General features: G+C 42.0%; 1 protein-coding gene across 2 annotated transcripts in view; it reads right to left on the minus strand.

The window, feature by feature from the left end:
• Window positions 1-39: 39 nt before the first annotated feature.
• The window catches only part of nipal2 (NIPA like domain containing 2), a 45,240-nt gene continuing 22,780 nt past the window's right edge, over window positions 40-22,499 (minus strand). The window contains exons 4-11 of one of the 2 annotated variants that reach the window (XM_080472203.1): window positions 19,339-19,398; window positions 14,695-14,816; window positions 8,195-8,291; window positions 6,872-7,007; window positions 6,547-6,635; window positions 1,203-1,266; window positions 1,021-1,118; window positions 40-868 (exon numbers count right to left, since the gene is read on the minus strand). In XM_080472203.1, coding sequence (XP_080328329.1) covers window positions 762-868; window positions 1,021-1,118; window positions 1,203-1,266; window positions 6,547-6,635; window positions 6,872-7,007; window positions 8,195-8,291; window positions 14,695-14,816; window positions 19,339-19,398 — 773 coding nt within the window. In that variant the 3' untranslated portion in view covers window positions 40-761. Of the gene's footprint in view, window positions 869-1,020; window positions 1,119-1,202; window positions 1,267-6,546; window positions 6,636-6,871; window positions 7,008-8,194; window positions 8,322-14,694; window positions 14,817-19,338; window positions 19,399-22,499 lie in introns of both variants that reach the window. The other variant, XM_080472202.1, reaches the window with a different exon arrangement.

Raw genomic sequence — 22,499 nt, forward strand, 5'->3', positions numbered from 1 at the left:
CAATGCGGCGAGAGGACACTGCAACATTTCTTCTTTTTATAGGTACTCTGGCAGCGGCAGTGGTTTTCCCACACATCCCATAATGTGTAGGTGGAGGATAAGAGTTTTGGTTGCCCGGCAACACTAAAGTTTGGTAGCAGTTGTGCAAGGTTTATCCGAGGTGAACATGGGCGGTTGGGATGTGCATTGCAGACGAGTTATAATTACAAGGCTGTGGGATTGTGCTCGTGTGAGCACGACGACCAAAATGTAAAACTGAATTCTATCAGCTCTGCTAAAGTGAAGCCAAATCACACCAGATCAACTGAATGTGTACAGAACTGTCTGATCATGAGTACCCTCAGCCACCTTTAGAGGGCAGTAGTGCACTGTATGACATGATAAACATACCCCCCACCCCCTTTTTTTTTATTTTTATATAGACATCAGGACACAAACGTATTCAGTTGATTACCATCAGTCTCGTGTTAATTTCTAAAGCATTCATCACACTGGCCTCCTGGATGGTTTTTTAATCACCATTTTCAATTCAGCTGCTGCATTTTAGAGCATCCACTGTTGCACTTTCTGCATTTTAAGGTGTTTAATCTCGTTTGTGGAGGCAAACATACAGATTGATGTTCAAGGGGTGTTTCAGATATGAAATCAAACGATACGGTTGTGAGTACAGTTGTTTGTATAAATAAAGACGAAGAACCGTTGAAAAGGCACACACACACACACATCCACCAAAATGACAGTCCCGACAGATGGAGCCGGTCCTATGAATCATCTGTTTGGTCAGCTCTGTTGCACATGAGTTTGGCTGCCAGTGATCCGTATGTCAGAGTCTTTGCCTCGGGCTGCACTTTGTCTGTGTGCCTCGTCCCTGTGAACACAGTCGGCACAGCTCATTAGATGGGAGCCTGCTGCCAGGGCGTGAGTCCAGGGTCACTACCTGCTAATCAATGCAGACAGGCCACCGGGCAACGTGTTGCAATGTGAAGAGAGCGAGAGTAGATAAACAAAAGAGGGACTCACCAGGAATCTGATTCATTGCGATAAAATTGCGATCTTGCTGCTTTATCTTTGGCCTGTTTCGGGTTATTAGGAAAACTCCAAGAAAAGACAGCAAACAACTGGAAGAGAGAGGCGGGCTGGGTTTGACACTTCTCTCACAAAAAGTCATATTCTTTATTAACCGCATGTTACTGGATACTCACCCAAACAAGAACATAAAAATGTTCAGCAACGCCAGGCCTTCAAATTCCTGATAAAATACTATCCCTGCAAAATGAAACAGCCCATTAAAATGCAGGTCACAGTAACAGACAGTGGAGATCATCTCCAGCGCTTTGTCAGTGAGGCGAAGCCCTGAAAAGCCTGAGCAGACATAACGGTGGAATAATGAGAGAGAAGATCTGTGTTATTAACTGAACAGCACAGGTCTTCTAGACAAACTGTTCCCCATCCAAAACGCTTCCTCGGCGTCTGTGTGAAAACTTCCGAGCTCGCTTCGCTGCCTGCTGCTGTGACCATCGCAGAGTGAGAACCAAAACAATAATTTTCTTCAATGTGGAACTAAACTAATCTTAAAGGGAGAAGAAGTCCGCCCACGCATGTTCTCACTGCGCCAGATTTAATACATCAGCAATTTGTTGTGCTGTGCAGTCAATTGTGGGTTATTTGTGTAGGTGGGCAGAGCAGTAGTAATACCGAGAGCGTTATGAGAGAGAAGGGGAGCGCTCCTCCAAACACCTCCCGCCTCGTGCCTCTGCCTCCTCCCTCTGTGACCCAGTCTCCTGCTGTCATTGCAGCACCGTCACGGGAAAAAGGTGCAAAGAGCCTCTTTTCTTCTCAAACAAGGTGTTTACTTTCCCTGCTTGGAAGCTTTTTTAATTTAAATTTTTTTCCACTGGGCTCAGGATGAAGAGATATCAACCACTTCGTCCAGGTGAGAGCCAATCACAGCTGGCAAAAGGTCGGGCGGACTCTGCAGTTCAATAAAGGTCAACCTGAGAGAGAAACAGTGCTCTCTTCCAGAAAGCCTGTTTTTGGAAAGCGAGAGGAAGATGAAAAGCCATTCATGCAAAGGAGGAACAAGCAAACACACACACAGGCCCGCTGAGAGCAGGAAGTTTTCAGAGTGACGAGACGCTGTTTCACCACCATACAGAGTGAAATGACTTCAAGTCATATACTTTTCTCTTCTGGTTTTTTCTCAAACTATTTCTGCCAAGTTAAGAAAATTGACTTATCGATATATTTCACGCATGCAAGGACACACACACACACACACACACACACACACACACACACACACACACACACACACACACACACACACACACACACACACACACACACAAAGGAGTGTATCAACATTATTTTTCAACTGTGTATTGTCCAATTGCTTGTGTTACATTGTGAATTGATTTAACGTATAAATGCGTTAATCAGGGGTTTCAAACATCAGAACCAGCAAGAGGATCCAATGTGACCAAACCACCAAGCGAATTGTAAAAATGTCAATGAAAACTGATTTTTTTTTTTAAACAAATTTCTTTAGAGTAGTGACACAATGAGACCCGAGCTGAGATATCAGTGATGCTGCCATGAAAGCTAACTACCTCGTTGCTATCAAACTATCCTGAAAGCCGTGCTGTTAGAGGGAGTTTGTAATAATATGCATAATGCGACAGCTATAGACGTTTTTTTCAGACGTTTCATTGTATTTTCACCAGAAAGTTTCAATAAAATTGGCCTTATATTGAGATTGCAGTAATTTTATCAGTAGTAATTGCTTGGTTATGTGAAAATATAGACATTTTCATCGCGTATAATCTGCACCACAACAAAGAAAAGTTGAAAATTAAAGGTTATCATGGGACTATTTTACCGATATTACTCACTCAAGACCAAAATGGACCATATGTGGCCCCTGAATTGAAATGTGTTTGACACCCTGGAAATACAGAACAGTTTGTGACGAGTTCAAATGATGACGATAATTACAGTTTAAATTTTTCTTCCTGTACGTGTTCACATTTAAGTTCTATAAAATAAAAATGTTCATGACTGCACGTCTCTGTTGAGCCTGGACATCAAGCATTTTGTGTTCGACTCCATAATCACATTCAAGCAAGATTCATAACTGGATAGTTTTAAGTCTTTTACTTGCATCTACGGTATAATACCCAAGTCTTTTTCTTAACGAAAACAAGAAATCAACAGAAAGACAAAAGGAGTGTTTTTGTCAACCACGTCCGTCTCTTTGCTGTAATCAGCTAATTTGTGGCCAGAGGAAGACGTCAAACCATAAATCCACGGGTCGACCATGTATTTCCTCTATTTCTGTTCTCTAATTATGACATTCAATGTAAGAACTGATCTGGACAGATTGAAGTATATGTGTGTATGTGTGTGAATACTGAAACACGTATGATACTTATACTCAGTAACACTGTAGCATTACATGTTTCATATAGGATTCCAGCTTTTGCCATCACAGCTTTGAATTTTTGTTGAGTCAAATTGTGATAATCTATCAATGTATAGCATGAACATAAATTAAGACTTTAACCCAGGGGTGTCAAACATAAGGCCAGCGGGTCAAGAGGCGCCGATCCAGCCCCTATTTCTTAAAGCAGAACTGAACCTTTAAAAACAGACCAGGACTGCTTATGATCCAGCCTTTTGAAACCACATTTGGACTTTTTGAGACAGAATTTAAACTTGTTTTTTCAGAACCAGGACACTTTAAAAAGCTTTCAACAAGAGCCAGATTCATCAAACCTCAGCTGGGTTTAAAAACAGACCTTCAGGTTCTTTGTAATACAGCTGGACTCTTCAATCCAGATCCAGACTCTTTCATTTCTCAAGGAGCTTCCTTTGGCTGAGACAACAGGAACACTCGTCAATAAGTCTCCAACCGCAGTGAGACTGTTTTCTCTTCCATCCAGAAGACGGCAGCTGGACGAGGAAGACATCTAATTTTATCTCTTGTCTTTTATGGGATATGCTTGAGCAGTATGCGCTTCTACTTCTGGTTTCAGCCTTGGGTTTTGGGTTTCACATGTGAACATCGTATTTGTTGAAAAAAAAAGATAGAAAGCTGTCTACTGAAGACAAGGAGGCTGAAATCAATCAGAAGCACTTCACAAACTTTAAACAGAGCCGGTATCGAATGTCTTGGGAAGGAAAAAGAAGCCGGTGATGTACTGAGCTGCTGCTGTGAGTCAGTGAAATCATATCACTAACATCCTGCAACGAGCTGAAGGTGTTCACTGTTCATGCTTCAAATAACATTGACCGTTGATATAAAGACAATATGTATATCAAGGTGCTGAAGGATCTGGGAGGATAACTGGGGGAAAAAGTGAACGGATGATCAATTCATGATAAAAACACACAGATGTCTGTGTGAGGTGCTGTCATGGTTACAACTACTCCTGACTGGCTGATGATGGAGCCCATAAAGTTAGCAGTGGAATGAATGCATCAGTTTGCACCTTCGCTCTCACTGCCAACTTATAATTAAATGCATCCAAACTTAATCTTGAGCATGGCAGTTGTCCAAAAACAACCCTGGCAGCTGAACAAGGGAAGGAAGAACTTGAGTGAAATAAAGAAGCGTCACACCTCCTGGTGCAGAAAGAACTGCCTCCTGAGATGAGAGTCACTCATGTTGTCAACATGCAGTTGTCATTTTCGTCCATTTACTGAGAATTTACATCTTTTTGAGCCAAAACCTTTTGTCTGCTTAATTTTTGGTGGTTCTAAAAACGTTGAGTAAATGAATCATTTCAACTCATAACCAAATATCACCAATCAGTATCAAAAACTAATGAATTTGTCCTGGAGTTCTTGAAGGTAATCATTCGTTTTCTTGACTCGCGTACCGTTAGAACAGGTTGACCTCTTGTAATTGGAGGGTTTTACTTTAAAGGGGTCATATTGTACAACTTTTCAACACTTTCACGTGTGGCTCTTGTAGGTCCAGAAATATTGTATTCAAAGCTTATTGCCCAAAATCCAGCTTTTCCTTGATTTTTATCCATTCGAATATTGGATCATAGGAGCTGCATTCAGAATCTGCTGTGTCTGTGTGAGCTGGACTGGCTCCGCCCACATACGCCCATCTAGGGAAGAAGAGGAAGTACTTCCTCTCATGGTGCCATGTGCCAGAGCAGAGCTGCCTAACTGTGGGAGGGAAAAAAGGAGGGATGACAGACTTTCTACACTCCTGGGGCATCATTCCAGGTATGGTGACGATTATTACTGTTGAAAAACCATTAGAACGTGAATTTTGCATAAGATGACCCCTCTAAAAATACAAGCTAACAATTGTGACCTTATGGAAGTTGCAATGTAACTAGACTCAATATAAGGTGGTATAGTGGAGATTAGGGATGTCCCGATCCGATCGGTAGATATCGGATCGGGGCCGATATTAGTGATTTGTGAGTGATCGGGGATCGGCAAATCCAGCCGATCACCCAGCCGATCTAAAAAAAAAAAAAAAGAACGCGGTCCGCAACGTCACTTAATAACCACAACAATCACGGACTATAAGCTCCGGTCGAGCTGCAGAAGCTAGAAGCAGGCGGAGCGGGGCCATAGACCTATAAAACTAGAGTTATATATAGTGGTTTATGTGTTTGAGTGCAGAAGTCTACTTCTAAATTTCTATGTGGTCTGTCTTCTTCTGCTTTTTTATTGTGTTTGGTGAGTCACAGCGCCCCTAAAGGCCTGGCATGTGTACTACATGGCCTGAAGCCTCGTGTTGAGCCGTGTTCATAGTGAGGTGTAGACGTTTTTTTGGGAGAAGGCCAGGGAGAAAAAAGATAGTTTTTTCGTCTTGTGGCTGTACCTTCAGTTTACAACAACAACTAAAGAGAAAGAGAAGAATTTTGATTCAATAAGTGAGTTTTACAATAATTTCTTGCTAAACAAAGCGTCTGCCAATAGTGCTTTTAGCTTCAGACATCTTAGTTGCTCCAAAAATAGACTATTGAGTATCTTTGCAATAGCAATGTAAGTATCGGATCGGGAAAGTATCGGTATCGGCTGATACTCATTTCTGAAAAATCGGATCGGTATCGGGGGCAAAAAAGTGTGATAGGGACATCCCTAGTGGAGATTATTGGTTCATTTCATGCCCTTGATTTCCGTTAAAGCTTATTGAGAAGGTGTGCAACTTAAGTTAACATTAGCTTTCTCACCTGTGTCAAGTTATAGTCAGCTATATTCAAAGGTAGATCATCCTCTAGTCTCGGCCATTATGACAATAATATATCAGTTTAATTTTCTACACATATTGGTGGAGGAGTCTATAGAGAGCTAAATGGAAAACATCACACTGAAGGTGGAGGAAGAGGCAGAAAGACGTATAGGCAATAAGACTTTTCCACAATATAACAAACAAACCCATAATCCCACAATATGTACAACAATGTCAAAAAGGAAGGGCTGACACCAACTTCTTGCAGTCGACTTTTAAAAATGCAATATAACAGCGGTATGGGAGGACAGACGGCAGCGGCGACGCCTTCAGGTTTTACACACCTGCAAGAATGGCACTAGCGGTGAAAAATACAAAGTTGATGGGCACCACCTCCGTGGCGTCGAACATTTTCATCGCCTGATTGAGGAATCTGTCGAGACAGAAGAAAACCAGATTGGAGGGGTAGGATGAAGAGATAGAGGCTCTGTGTAGCAGCTTATTCATCCATGATGTTGTTGGTGTGCTGCAGGTCCAGCATGTGATTTTCTTCTGTGTGTGCAGGAACAGGAAATCCACAATAAGCGCTGAGCTTGTAGGGAACATGAGGGACTAAAGCAATAAAGACAGAGTCAAGGAACAAGGAATTCTGAGAAAACATGAACTTACTTGATCTGGAAGGCACAGGAGGCGATCATGACCACGAGCATGATGTAGAAGATGGGGTAGATGAGCTGCAGCTGGCCCTTTATTGACTCTGTGATCATCCCTGACACTGCTTTGACTGAGATGACCGTCAGCGAGGCTGCAGCAGCACAGAAGTCAGAAATCAATTCGGCATTCTAGTTTTGGGACTCGCAGACACAAACAACTTCCTCACTTGCTCTCATTTGCGGAGATTTGAGTGATTCTCTTCTCTCAACTCTTTACAGAAACAGTAACAAAGCACAGGTTCATCTTTGGTAGCCAGGCAACACAGCAACATCTGACTCTATTAACCCTTTCAAAGACGTCGAACATCCCAAGCCTGGTGTGTCGTTGAAAGATTCCAAATCCTTTCTTGCATTTGTAATTGTCAAATTCAACATTTAGAAAAAGAAACCCTCCGATACAATTTTTATGTGATGAGAAGAGTTTGAAGTTGTAAAATTGTGAAATACAAATCAAAATAATAAAATCTTTTCTTTTAAAAATTCCAAATTAACAATTTGTATTGGATTTTGTGAAATATTGGCAACTGTCCAACAAAATGAAGTAATCATTTGCACTAGTTTTCTGTGCACAGTGCATGTTTGAGAAAAGTTTCCTGTTGACAGTATCAAGCTGACTGAGAATGAGGCCACATTTACATGAAAACATTTCAAGTGAAAACGTTTTTGCCTTGTTGTTTCAGAAAAGCTTCGTGTTTACGCAGCAACGTTTTGAAAACGATGTCCGTTTACACGGAACAAGCAGTAAGGCTGAAAACAATGTAGTTTTCATTTTGGGCCCCTAGTGGGTGCTGTTGGTTGTTTTTGTAAGGGAACCAGACACACATGCACCCAGAGAACAACAAGCGATAAACATTAACAATGGCAACAACTTGGGCCTTCGTACGGAAAGACGATGAAGGTGTATTTTTATTAAGGTGACCATAAAACGTCCAGGTCCCAGGACAATAAGGACTGGGAGTCATGACACTCTGATGTCCGCCATTGTTGTTATTGTCCATCTATTCAAGTATGTGCAGAAAAACAATTTTCTATGGCCATGGTACGTCTACACAGTAGCCTTGGGAGCGAAAGATTGCAGTTTCAGTGGCTCTGAGCACCGTCGTTGTGTAAACAGACAAAATGAAACAAAACTTTTGCGTTTTCACTTGAAATCATGAGAGGTGCTTACGACTGTCCTGTCCTGTAAAAGCAGATTAATCATGGATTCTCCTGCTAAAGCAGCAGTTACAGTGTGCTCTAAACCTCTGCCCTCCGTCAGGCAGCATTCGCGTGTCCGTACCGAGCAGAGCCACCAGCAGCATCACAATGATGATGTGCTTCACTTTCTTGATCTTGTACACGTACAGCAGGATGCAGAAGATGACAATCTCCAAGAACTGTTGAGAGAGTGCAGGACAGACGATCCTCTTAGGATCAACACAGCATGTCACATTAATAACAGCTTCAAATCCTCAATGATTTTGCTTTCTCAAACTTCACACAGAAAATTTCAATCTGAATTGAAGTGCAGTTTTGCCCATTGCCTTATCTGTATTCGGAAGTGCAGTGTGCAGCCGCACTTTAATTGAAACAAATGACTGTGGCCGAGGAAATGAATAAATCGCTGGGCTTTAATGAAGAGGGCCCGGGGCTGTCCTCGCTAGGCCAATAGCGTTCAGCTCCTAAAGAAGCTCTAACAGCAAGCAGCTCTAATGGACAGCGGAAAGGAAAAAGTGGACAGGAGTGAAATTGAGGAGAAAAGGGTACGCTGACCTTTAAATGTCTCCCAATACCCTCCCGATGTCTCGCCAGCAACTTAAAAGGATCGTTTTGAAATGTAATTATTCTCTTTGGAAACAGATTAACAAAGACCTGGGTCATTTGCGACACACACACCAGTTGACACTCTCCACACTGAACGGCAGCGAGCGGCGCTTCCATGTGAAACCACTGGATAATAATTCGACCTCTGGAAGTAATGAGAAGCCGGTGACGGATATTTCATTTCCTCTGATTAATCACCAACTACAGTTAATCTGGTGGAGGCTGTTCCTCTGAAGGCTGATGAGTATTCACAACTGCGCCGCCTGAAATGGAAAGCAGCACACCCGTTTACACCCCATCAATCACTGCGGCCAGAGGCAGCGAGACTATCTCGACTCAAAAACATCTGTCTGCCCGATCCATCCATCTGCGTTTGCCCAGTGTCTGCGAGAACGTTTCTTCATTGTCTTTGTGCAATCGCTGTTTTTGGCTCGCAGTGTGTTTGCACTGCGTCAGAAAATAGGAGCCGATTCAAGAGAGGAATGTGCTCTATGGGTTGAGTGAAATGTTGTGCCCTGAATAATGATGGCACAGCTGCATTCACTGTTTACCAGAGTGGCCAGCACCCTGACAGGCTGCTCGCTGTCGTTATGCTTTCAGGTTCATCTGAGCTCGGCGCCACGGATCACGATCAGGTAACCAGCGGACTCCAAACTGAATTATCAAGAAACTGCAGTGGAAATGTCATTCAACTGACTTTACATGGAAGGACCTTTAACTTAGGGGAAATTTTGAATATACTGTATTGTGTTTAAAGAAAGTAAAATGTGGAATATACAGGGAGAATGGCACATAAGGACTGAAAGACTCTTTCATATTCACGAGCTGTACTAACCCGATCCAAAAGGGGAGGAATAAAATGTAAGTAAAAAGACGATAGAACGATTTGCACATCTCATAAACACATTTTATTAGTAGAAGATAGTACGACATGAAGATATTTTTTAAAAAGTCTGAGCTCGGTTTGAACTTGATGGCAGTGACATCGTTAGAAAAAGTTGGAACAGTGCCAATCAAGTTTTTTGTTGTCATCATCTCAATTTAGAGGTTATTAATATCCAAGTAAATCAGTGATATAAAAGAGTATTATCCAATGGTCTAACACTGAGAAACTTTAATCTACAGTGTTATTCTGTGACTGTCTACTCCGGGGGTGTCAAACATAAGGCCTGTGGGCCAAAACCAGGCAACAAGAGGCTCTAAATCGCTCCAGTAAACCACCAAGCAAAATGCAAAGATTTCAAAGAAAACATAGATTTCTTTTGGTAATGTTTTATCAAATTTCCTAAAAGTAGTGGACAAAACACAATATTGAGACCAGAGCTGAGATATGCTATGCCATGCTGTCATGGTGAGTTTGTATAAACACTCATAATGCAACAGCTCTAGGAGAAGATTTATGGACATTTCACTGTAGTTTCCATCAGAAGGTTCAATTAAAATATGCTTTATGTTGAGATTCTAGTTATTTTCAATAGTAATTGTTTGGTTTAGTGAAAATATACACTTTTTCATCGCGCATACTCTCCATCATGGCAAAAAAAAACTTTAACGTGTAAATTTAAAGGTTATTATGGCACCATTTTACTAGTCTGGCCCACTCCAGATGAAATTGGGCTGAATGTGGCTCCTGAACTAAAATGTGTTTGACATCTCTGTGTGAGAAACTATTTTATAGCTGTGTAATAATCATATGTCTTTCCTGTTTTGGGTATGTGATGTGTTCTGAAGGTTTTCCATGGTGCGGTTTGGAGTTGTTGGTGGTTGAGCTCTGTCTATGCTGAAAGTTATTGTCTGAATGGGAGCAGATGTTAAATCCCCAAGATGGTTTTAAAGTAAAGACAAAGAAAGAAAATTATAAAAAAAAAAATTTTTTTAAATAAATATAATTTTAATAAATTCAAATTTTGAATAAAGAAAATACTTTTGTAATGAATTTCCTCCAGGGATTAATAAGGTGTTTCAGATTCTGATTTAGCATAGATGCTCCCTCACCGGGTGTGTAAGCCTCCACCACCACACAACATCAGAGATGTAAACGTTATCTATCGAGGTTTCCTCCCAAAAAAGTACCATTTGAATTAAGCAGATCAGTTTTCCTTTTCTCTATAGTCCATTTAAAATGAACCGTTGCTCCCAATGCATTGTCCCCTGAGGACCTGAGGGTTGTGTATCTTGTGAGATTTCTTCACTCTGACGAGGATGACATTATGGTGTTTACCAGGTGCAATTTACAGAGTATTTCCAATTCCACACTGAAGAACTGTCTACTTAAAAACTTGATGGCCCTTATTCCGTTTCAAATGCTCCTTTTATTCACGGTCTGACCGCATTTTCTTAATAAAATCTTTTGTTGCCACAGTCCCAACGTCTTTAACATGTTTCGCTGCCATCAAATTTAAAACTATCTTCAGTTTCTGATTAACATGCTCATAAACTGTTGGTCTCATGTGAGTGTAGGAGCTTTACAAACCTTAACAACCTCTTTTTATTGACATTTTACGCCTCGTCCCAACCTTTGTGGAATCTGGGTTGTGGGATTACATCCACTACTCAGGGATTACAAGAGTCACACTTTCTAGCACAGAAAACTGCTTCATGTTTCTCCGCGTGGATCGCTCAGAGCATTCCTCCTGCATGTTTACTGGAGAGGTTTAACCTTAAAGGTAGAAAACGCAGCGTGTGTGAGAGCTGGCATCATTAGAAAAGAGGAGTAGATGACCTCCCGCTGCAGAGGTGCTCCTTTAAAAAGACATCTGAAGACTGTGTCGAAACAAGTGCCGTGAACATTTACATTTTTTTGTGATGAGTAGGCTTTAAGAGACACACTTTGTTTTAGCTCTTTGCTTTTCAATAGACCAGTCGCCATGGCAACAGCTATGTTTACGCCGTTGCTGCTTGGGGGCCAAATTGGACCGGGAGAGCACAGAGCTGTGTGTTAATGCATTACACAAACCATGAGTAGCAGGGTTATTCTTTCTAACCATACAAAAGAGAATGCAAAAATCTGGACCACGGTTTTACAACTCTGACAAAAGCTCATGGAATAGGCTGAAGAGGAGATCCTTTATGAGTGCAATGATAAATTACAACATCCTCTGAGGTCAAGTTATCCATCAGCTGCACTTCAACTCTTTGACAGAAGGAGAATAGAAAATGAATACCTTCATTAACTGTAAAGGGCAGTGCGGTCCTCGCTCGCCTCCACACAGGGGGGGCTTTTCCACCAGAAAGAACCAGGTTCTAGTTCAGAGCCAGGGCCAGACTGAGCACCAGTTCTTTGTCTTTCCACTGCCAAAGCCCCGGCCTATCAGGGGCTAAACTGGTGCTTCACTGCCTCCACTTCGTTGCTGGGCCAGAGAGGAGCCAGATTGGGGCCCGACGGGCTGGGGGCGGAGTTATCGCTGGAGTTATCGCTTCCTACAAGGCGGAAGAGAGGTTGAACCGGCTTTATGAAATCTACAGCGAACACGGAGCCCCGGAGGGGTTATAGAGAAAAAAATTTAAATAACGCATAGCAGCGATATAATAAGTCGTTCCCTGAAGTTAATAAAACGAGGGAACGGGATCATTTAATCTGCGATCGCGGAGCCGTGGCTCTCCAGCTGCAGATCTCCTCCCGTGTCAGTCAGCTACGTCGATATATACTTTAAAAGCAGTTTTCCTTGTCGTTTTTTCAGGCTTTTCATGGTAACATCATTGTAACTAACTTCACTTCCAGGTCTTGTGTCACGTTATGACCTGCAGGCTGAGGTCTGCAGGCTGCGTTGCTCCGCTCCGAGATGCTCCACTATTATTTTTTAACCCACAGAACTTCTTTATATTGAAGCCAGACTTTTGGTTCATCAGCAACAAAAAAAACAACTAAATACTATGTAAATGAAAGCTTGGATTTTTTTAGCCGTAAAATGAGCCTTTTAATGGCTTCATGTGAAACAGAACTTTAGCGTGTGTTAAAGGGGACATATCATGCTAAATCCACTTTTTTAGCCCTTAAATGCATTTTGTTGTATATTTAGAGTGTTTAGAAGTACAGAAAAGTTCAAAGTAGTCTCTTCAGGTGCTCCGTTGATATCTTTATATTCTGTTTTGGTCATATTTTGCGATCGGTTTCGATTTTTCTATTCTCTATTACGTTTTTTGAACAATGACGTCACAGTATTCTCAGCGGAACTGCCAAATTAGGACATCGACATTTCGAGCAATCCGCCATTTTTGTTTCTCGCTGCGATTTTGTAGTCCAACCGAAGTTACGAGAGGATAAGTCGAAATGTTCGGTTGTTGGATGTAGTAACCCACAAGCTTCGTTACACCGTCTCCCAGCATCAGAACCTTTTCGAAGTGCCTGGTTGAGTTTTATTTTTCACAGAAATGTACCCACATCTGTGGGTAAGGTCATTTTTGTGTGCGCGAAGCACTTTAAGGACGACTGCTTCAGCAACCTCCGCCAGTATAAAGAAGGATTTGCCGAAAGACTTGGTCTGATTGAGCGGTCAGTTCCTTCTATCTATGGAGACGACGAACAGAGCACTTCGGTAAGCTGGATATAACGCTAAAAAGTGTGATGATAAGACGTCCCTGTCATTGTTTTGTTAGCATTAGCAGTTGCACCGTCTTCATATGTTAGCGCTGTGTGCTCGTTTTAGATTATAATGTAACTTCTGTGTTAAATAGTCGTTGTAATACAGGCAGTATTGTAGTAGTGGGCATGGATGGAGAAGTTAGTGTAAATATAGTAACACACCATTGCGTTACATCCATATGAAGACGTTGTTCTGCAGGTGCATCATCGTCATTTTCATCTCGCTCCGCCGGGTCCGACTCTGGCTCCAACATGTATGGCTGGATGGACAAATCTTCCGTTGTTGACATTTTGTAAATAATGTGTGAATATAAAGTTTCTGTGCCGCAAGATAATTGTATCTGTTCTATCAAACTACAAAGATGGCCGAACAGGGTGGCGTTGAACCGAGTGTCACCTCTGCAACCTGGAGAGGAGGCGGGGTATGAAGTGTCTCATTTGCATTTGAAGAGACCGCCCCAAAACGAGTTGCTCTCAGAAGCACATCAGAAAAGGGGTTGAAAAGGGGCCTGTGGAGCTCTAATAATGAGGAATTCAGACCCAAGCATTGCAGTTCCGCGTTGTATAGACCACAACTGTATGATTTATATGTAAAAAGGAAGGATTTAAAAGCATGATATGTCTCCTTTAACGTAGGTTGCCATTGGAAACAGTTTTAGAGCTGCGTTCTATCATTCTACACCTCCATTCCTCCATGTTGAAGCATTTGATTCAGACACGTCCAGAAATAAAGTGAAAGGAGCAGAAATTCGCTATGTAATGCTGAAATGTTGAAAAATAAGCCCCAAGCTCATTCACTCAGTTATTTTTTCTTTATGGCCACCCCGGGGCTCCCGAATAAAACAAGACGGACGTGAAAAAACACCAATAGAGCGACGAGGAGACTCAATGTTTTCTGGCTCTTTGGTCTGCATCCCAGGTTTAAGCCAGACTAGATGGAGCGACTTGGACCAAACCACTGTTACAGTCTGTCTCCTGGTTCTTTATGAGCGCTGGCAGCGCTACATTGGTGAAATCAGTGACGTATCACGTTTTGGAGTGACACAATGACGTGGCTCCCACTTGGCTCACGGTGGAAAAAGAACCGGTTCTTTGGCAGTGCTCATTTAAGAATCGGACCCTGAACTAGAACCTGGTTCTTTTTGGTGGAAAAGCCCTGACAGAGATTACGGATAAACTAATGAAGCAGAACAGGAGCTGATGTGGAGATAACGAGGATGGTGAAAAGTCTCATCATATAGTATCAAGCTGCTTCCATAGCTAACAACAGCTCCAAGGTAAAGGTGTTCAGCATCTGTGCCAGACTATCGGAGAAACATCTGATCCAACAGAGAAGAGGGAATACTGCGAAAAACGTACATAAGGAATTATATGGATAAAAGGGGATTACACACCAGGTAAAGCAGGAAGTACCAGCTGACAAAATAGTACTGCACCAGGTGGGCTGTGATGTGAGTGGAAGTATGAGGTGCAAAGGTCACCAGTACGTATGTTCCTGTTATTGCCAATGAGCCGCCTGTAAGAGAGAGAGAGAGAGAGAGAGAGAGAGAGAGAGAGAGAGAGAGAGAATGGTGAGACTATAGGTACATGTTTTCATATTACTCAATAGACCACACCCACACAACAGAACAATGTTAATATTCAAGTTCATTTAAACAGACTTTCTTTGTCATGTATGCCCACTCAGTATGGGATGATGATGTAGTTGTTGAATTAAAAGCAGTGAGCTGCACAAGGATGACACTTGATCATTTCTCCCGATCTAATCATGCATGTGCAGAAAAAGAAATTGACTGCGGCAACAATGCATGCGTTTCAGGAAAGTAGTTTTCCATGTTTAAAGAGACATGTTGGACTGTGGAAGCCATTTCCGAAAAAAGTCACATATTGAGTGGCTCCCAACACTAACGCCTCCTAAACAAACAGCTAAAATACAATGAAACTTGATGTAAATATCAAGATGCACAATATTCATGTCACAATAGACTGATTGAAATGTCATATATTATGTTTCCATGCACTGTGCCTTCATTCATTCTCTGCAAATTCTAAATAAATGTGTCTTAAATGTAAAGAAAAAGTGTGTTTAAATTAGCTTAGAAAAATTTAGTGATTTTGATAGACAGCCAGAATTATTCCATACTTGGTAGCTATGTCAGAAGTCAGAAGAGCAACGATCAAGGCCAAATGAGCCAAAAAAGTCAAGAAACTGTTCTGCTCCTCAAACCGGCCCCGGGAGGAAAACAATTTAAACAAAATAAAAACTAAGTCACAGGTCATGTAAAAGTGGCAAGAGAAAGAGCAGTATCTAAAAGAACAACTCTTAAAATAATAATCTACTTCTGCGATTGTATTTCTGACAACACATCATCATCATCAGTCACGTGACTGCAGCTGCTCACATTTGCTTTTCAATGTGAAAATGCAACAAATCTTAAGAAAACACTTTGTATTCCCAGCATTTACCACACTTATTCAAACATAATTACAAACTATGTGGCTATTTATTAATTTAATTCAAATTGATTGTTTAATTTGACATTGTACTTCAGAACACATACAGTCTCCTCTGGCTGATTTCTGCCTCCATGAATAAAACATTCAGACCGTCAAATAGAAATATATGAAAACAATCTCCATTCAGCAATTACAAGACAAAGAAAATGGCAGAAACTGCAGCGGATTCATCCAGAAAAGCAACAACATGCAGAGCTGCGGGGCACTGATATGAACTTCCAATCGTAACGGTTGCTATTGTGACGACCGCCACAATCCCGCCATTTAACAGCAGACTGAACAAACAATAGCTTTTCATAAAACAGCACAATAGGTGAGGTTTGAGTGGAGCACTTCGATTTTGTCCAATTCTCGAAACAATACACATATTTTTCCTAATTTAGACGCCGGTACAAGAATAAAGCTTGGGATTTTAAGGAGGTTTATGAAGGCAGTTTGATAGATTTTAAATGTATCACAAGTTTCTCAAATCAGACGGCGCAAAAGGAAAGCTCTGCCACAAAAAGAATCAAACAATAAGGTCCAGGGTGTAACCTGCCCTCGCCCATAGTAACCCAGAAGATAAGTTATTTTTACATTTTTAACCTAAACCAGTTGAAGTTCCGTACTGAATACGATACTGAAATCCATAGTGTCTTTTACTCTTACTCTGTGACTTTGTTCCACACACACAAACTCTACATTTGCAAGCAGAGACTAAGCTGATCATGAGAATATAAGGGAGGCTCTGAACCAGCTGGTTTGATTTCAAAGGAATTAAACAGGCAAACAGGAAAACACCACAGACAGAGGTGACATTGTTAAATGGCAAATACGCTCGATGCAAAATGATGCAAAGTGCAGCTTAAATGTCTGGAAGTTTCAGCAAGAATCTTTTTACCACCCGTCACTCATGTTGTTTGAATAAGAAATATACTTCCACACATTGGTGGGACCGTCAGTCTGTTAGTTTCATAAGAAGTTAAATTAGATGGCACATCAGGAATAAACTGTTGACCAACAAAATGTGGATTTTAAGAAAATCCTGCATCACCGTTGGCACCACGGCTATATGAAAGACAGGTAAATTGCTCGCAGCTGTTTGTGACATTATTTTCTTTGAGCAGCAGGATCTCGGTTTGTCTCCAAAGCCGAGCAGCGTTTATTTACACAAGTGGCAGAAATAACTTCATTATTTAGCTCTCACCATCATAAGGACAGGCTTGACAGGAAAGCAACTGATATTATTTCCTTTGCTTCGCTTCAAACAAGTGAACTGTCTCAGGAATGTCTCAGTCCTGAACTCCAGCTGTCGCTTTCGCTACTGCTGAGGGGACAGAAGTGGATCAGGAGTGGATCAGGAGTTGATCAGGAGTTGATCAGGTGTTGATCAGGAGTAGATCAGGAGTGGATCAGGAGTTGATCAGAAGTTGATCAGGAGTTGATCAGGAGTAGATCAGGAGTGGATCAGGAGTGGATCAAGAGTGGATCAGGAGTGGATCAGGAGTGGATCAGGAGTGGATTGATAGTTGATCAGGAGTGGATCAGGAGTGGATTAGGAGTGGATCAGGAGTTGATCAGGAGTTGATCAGGAGTTGATCAGGAGTGGATCAATAGTTGATCAGGAGTGGATCAGGAGTGGATCGGGAGTTGACAAGGAGTTGATCAGGAGTTGATCAGGAGTGGATCAGGAGTGGATCAGGAGTTGATCAGGAGTGGATCAGGAGTGGATCAGGAGTTGATCGGGAGTGGATCAGGAGTGGATCAGGAGTGGATCAGGAGTTGATCAGGAGTGGATCGGGAGTGGATCAGGAGTTGATCGGGAGTGGATCAGGAGTGGATCAGGAGTGGATCAGGAGTTGATCAGGAGTGGATCAGGAGTTGATCGGGAGTGGATCAGGAGTGGATCAGGAGTGGATCAATAGTTGATCAGGAGTGCATCAGGAGTGGATCAGGAGTTGATCAGGAGTGGACAATCTGATTCAGAGATTGAAAAGAACCTCTTAGAACTATGAAGAACTTGTGACAATCATAAAGTACACTGGGAGATGGATTTAGCGAGAAGCTCCCAGGACTTTTTGTGCTCTTTAAACTGCATCAGCAGGATCCTCATTGGTCCTGACCCGTGAGACGCCAGCAGGTCAAGGAGAGAGCGCTTTGGAGCACTTTAAGGTCGTCAGAAGACATGTGGATTACATGTGGATTATTCTGCTGTGGATTAAAATATCTGATGCACATTTTAAACAAGATCAAGTTGACACAGGGTGACAACCTCATCAAATGGAGTTTAGGAAATAAGCATTTGGAAAGTCTTGAAAAAAACTAATCTACGTTTTTTTTATTGGGTTTGCAAGTGAAACACATTAAAGTTTTTGAAATGAGCACTACCGTATTTTTTAGATTATAAGCCCCACCTGAGTGGAAGTGGCATCTTGATGGATGGATGGATGGATGGATGGATGGATGGATGGATGGATGGATGGATGGATGGATGGATGGATGGATGGATGGATGGATGGATGGATGGATGGATAAATGGGACTTATACTCTGGAAAATACGGTATTCATTGGAATGCCCACAAACACCTCACAGCTAAAATATCTGCATAAAATATGATGAAAATTTCAGTAAACTGATGTCAAACCCTTGACATCAAGTTGGTGTTGAATATATTTATCATCTACAAAATAGAGACCACTTGTGAGACGATAAGGAAAACACCTCTGTTGTCTACATAAACAATTAAAATGGAAATGTGTTGGTAAAAAAAAAAAACATTCAAGCAGATGAATCACTGATAGTTGTTCGGGTAAACGAAACAAATCTCACACAAATTATAAAGCTTGGTGGTAGTTTGAGGTTTTGCCTTCACATTGACTGAAGAATTGGCAGCTGTTGAATCAACTTTAAACAAGACGACGTATCAAAGAGAGCTTCAACGCTATGAAAAGCCACATAGTTGTCAGAAAATAAAAATGTATGGTTATAGATCTTTAAAAAAATGCACATTAGAAAAAGGTTTGTAATGTTTAGGACTATTTTAAATGGATGGTACACACAAGAATCTTACCAATAAACAAAGCCAAAAATAACTCGCAAAGATGTCGACTACTGTTGAATTCACATTTATTGTCTAATAATACATCTTCTATACCGCTTCATCAATCTCAACAACTATGGGTGATTGCAGAGTCACAACTTGGACAGATGACTGGGAAAACACATGGAGGCAGACAGTCAAACAAGCTTCCATTCACACCTGTAGACAATCCTCAAACATCAAACAGGTTTTTGAGCTGTGCGAGGAAACTGCAGTACCCACACATACATGTGCGACAACATGCAAACCCCACACAGAAAGGGCTTCGAACCAGGACTCGCACTCAGGGTATTGCAGTGCTCCCCACCGCACCACCGTCCGACTCAACCTTTACTTGTCTGAAGATCTAAAGTTTCCTGCTACAAACGTGTCAGAAAAGCCAAACATTTCATTTGACAGGAGTCCTTCAGGTTCAGCGAGCACAAACAAGTTTTACTTACCAACAATGTCAGAGGCGCGCACCGTCTCCTTGAGGAAGACCACAGATATAATCGCACTGGCTGGGAAGTGAAAAGATATTTGTTAGTTTAACCTGCATTCACAACATTTCTCGTGGAAAAGTTAAACAGTATTTTACAGTTTAAATATCGACAAGTAACAAGCTCTCTGAGAGGAAGATAACGTGATGATGATGCCGCTTCCAGGTATTATAAGTCTTCATCTTTTTGTGAACTTGGCAGGCAAGTTTAATCACAAGCAAAGTCACATATTTGAGTGGATATTGGTTTAATAAAACATCAATACTGTTGCTGACAAGGTACTCTCCTGGTTTTAGACAAGTACTGTAAGTGGATGAAGAGTAATTGCATTGAACCGGGCAGTATGCGACATAAAAGAAAACATGGGCCTTATCATTTCTCATATTTGAGACAATTTACGTATAAATTGTAATGTAGTGTAAATGCTTGGTCACGTAAATGCATGTTCACGTTGAAACTTTCCTCATGCCTGACATGTTGATATTGATCGGTCTGGTAAAAATCTGTCAGCGCGCCCAGATGAATGGAAGTCATTAGGCTTCATAACACTGCAGTCAGAGTTCGACGCGGCGCCACTCCCCGCCGCATTTTTCCACCAGCCCATTCATCAATATCATTGTCAAAAATTGCGACGCTGAAAAGCAATCAGTTTCACACGAGCTGAGCCTCAGATTAGCCCCGGTAATGGTTCCGAGGGAGACATATTAAAGGCACGGCATTCGGCTTTCTCGCAGATGGATGGCCGGACGGCGCGTGCAGACACGGGGACAGACGGCCTCGCTAACTGCCTGAGACAGGAGAACAAACTGCGAGACAAACAAGCAGCGTGCAGGGAGAACAAACAGACATGCGTGTGACGGCAGCCTGTCACCGAGAGGAGGTCACTTTAGATGACACGCTGCAGGTCCTCCACTGCTAACAACACCGTCGCAAAGCTCATCTCACGTCATTTTCTCATAAGCTGTCAGATATTTCAGTGAAACCCAGAGACAGCTGTTGCAGTGGTGGTTGGTTGGAGATGTTGGACACTGAGTACGTCTGCCTGCCAGCCAGACAGACGGGGAGGGAAGAGATGGCACATACACACACAGACAGACCAATTGAATGGGAAAACTGCTGGAAAATGTAAAAAAAAAATTAAAAAACCAAACCTGGACAGACAGGCCGTGTGAGTTTCCACCGTCATAAGGAGATTAGCTCCAGAGCATCAACAGCTCAATATGCCACCGCATGGCACTCATAGGATTACTGTGGTGTTGTGGCATGATGGCACCAATTGTACAGTGATGAAATCAGCAGCACTAAACTCAAGCCATGAAAAGATTTATTCTTGACAAAATCAGGATCATGGTTTACATGGAAATAAAATTCTCATGTTTTCATGTTCTGCTAGTCAGTTTGACGGCCGTCCTCTGAGGCGTGACTGTGCTGAATACCACCGGGACGCTGCTCAGAATTAAAAGTACGTTAAGGCTCTCCTTAATATTCTGACCAAACAGTCGCTCGTTTAATATTTCAAACGGCGAGCATGTTCACTTACACATTTAGGACATCTTCTGGTACCTCTGGGACCAGCTGGATTCAACAAGTAACTATGGCAACGCCATACAAAGAGAGATTCACGCGGCTTGATAAAATGATAAAATGTGGCAACAGGAACCTCCGGGGTGCGCAGCTCTGTCACTCGCTCAGGTGTGTGTGTGTGTGTGCGTGCGTGCGTGCGTGCGTGCGTGCGTGCGTGCGTGCGTGCGTGCGTGCGTGCGTGCGTGCGTGCGTGTGTGTGTGTGACACAGTTCATGCTCTCTCAGATGCGCGGGAATATAAAACCTCCCAGTGGGAAAATAGTGTCAAGCAGTCGCACACGGCAGGAATCTGATACAAACAGACGAAGGAAGCTAAAAGTCTGACTGTCATCATGGGGGAAAAAAGCTCCTATACAAGAACTTTCTACAGATCTTACACAGTCATGAACATGTTAAGAGCTCTGTGCTTGTAAAAAGCATGAATGTCAGTATTACCAAGGAAATAAAAATCCTTCAGAGACTCAGAGCCATTTTGTCGTCAGGCTGTTGGAATGTGAACCTGTATGGAGCGATGAAGAAGCTGGTACTGACCATCACCTTTGTGAAGCCTGCAGATGATGATGAAGGAGTTCTGCAAGGTTTGCCACTTATTCTCCTCCTCTTCTATGAAAAACCTAGAGTCACTAAAGATACCGTGTTGTGTAGACCTGAAGATAGATCTGCAATTTTATATTCCTTATGTCAAAATGAGTGACAATGGTTTATCTGAAAATCCCACAGTCATTTTGTATTTTGATAAACAGAGCTTGACAGCCCAAATGGAGCTCAAAAAACAAAATAATAAAGTGTGTCTGCCAACTAAGAGAGTTGTGCTGTGTGACAACATTTATTTCACTTTGGAGAAAAATCCTACCTCTCAGGAGAAAATTGTGGATAAGACAACAAATTAAATTTAAGCTCTGCAACGCCAGAAGTTTGTTTTAATTCAATCCAAGTTGACTATAAGTGGTACTGGACAGGCCACGAGTCCATCCCAACACATCAGAGTCACCAGTTAACCTCAGATGCATGTTTTTGAACTGTAAGAGAACCAAGGCACCCAGAGAAAACCCATCTATGTACAGGAAGAACATGAAAACTCCTTGAGAAAGACTCCCAAACTAAAATGGGGAATTCTCACTATTGAGAGGCAAGAGTGTTCACCACGTCACTACTCAACAGCCCTCATTGCTAAAACAAGCTGCTCAACTTTGCACTGGACTGCTGTTTTATGCGCATAAATTCCTGATATGATTTATTAATCAGGATGGCACCTTGGAGCAGTGGTTAATACATTCACCTTGCAGGTCTGAATGTGCTTGTGTGTTTCTTAGAGTAGTCCAATTTGTCCAAAGTGGTACTGCAACACAGTATATATCAATTAAAGATAAACACATAACTGTTATTTTAATCTGCGCAGCGGTGCAGACATACTGCACATGAACAAATGTGCATTCACGCCTGCCTCCTTCCTCTTCTGCATGTGACGACACGTTACCTAAAAAGCCTGAGAGCTTAAGCACGGCTCCGTACAACAGCGCGGTGCTGTCACTCCTAATG

This window comes from Lipophrys pholis (assembly GCF_963383615.2).
Source record: "Lipophrys pholis genome assembly, chromosome: 9".
NCBI classification, from domain to species: domain Eukaryota; kingdom Metazoa; phylum Chordata; class Actinopteri; order Blenniiformes; family Blenniidae; genus Lipophrys; species Lipophrys pholis.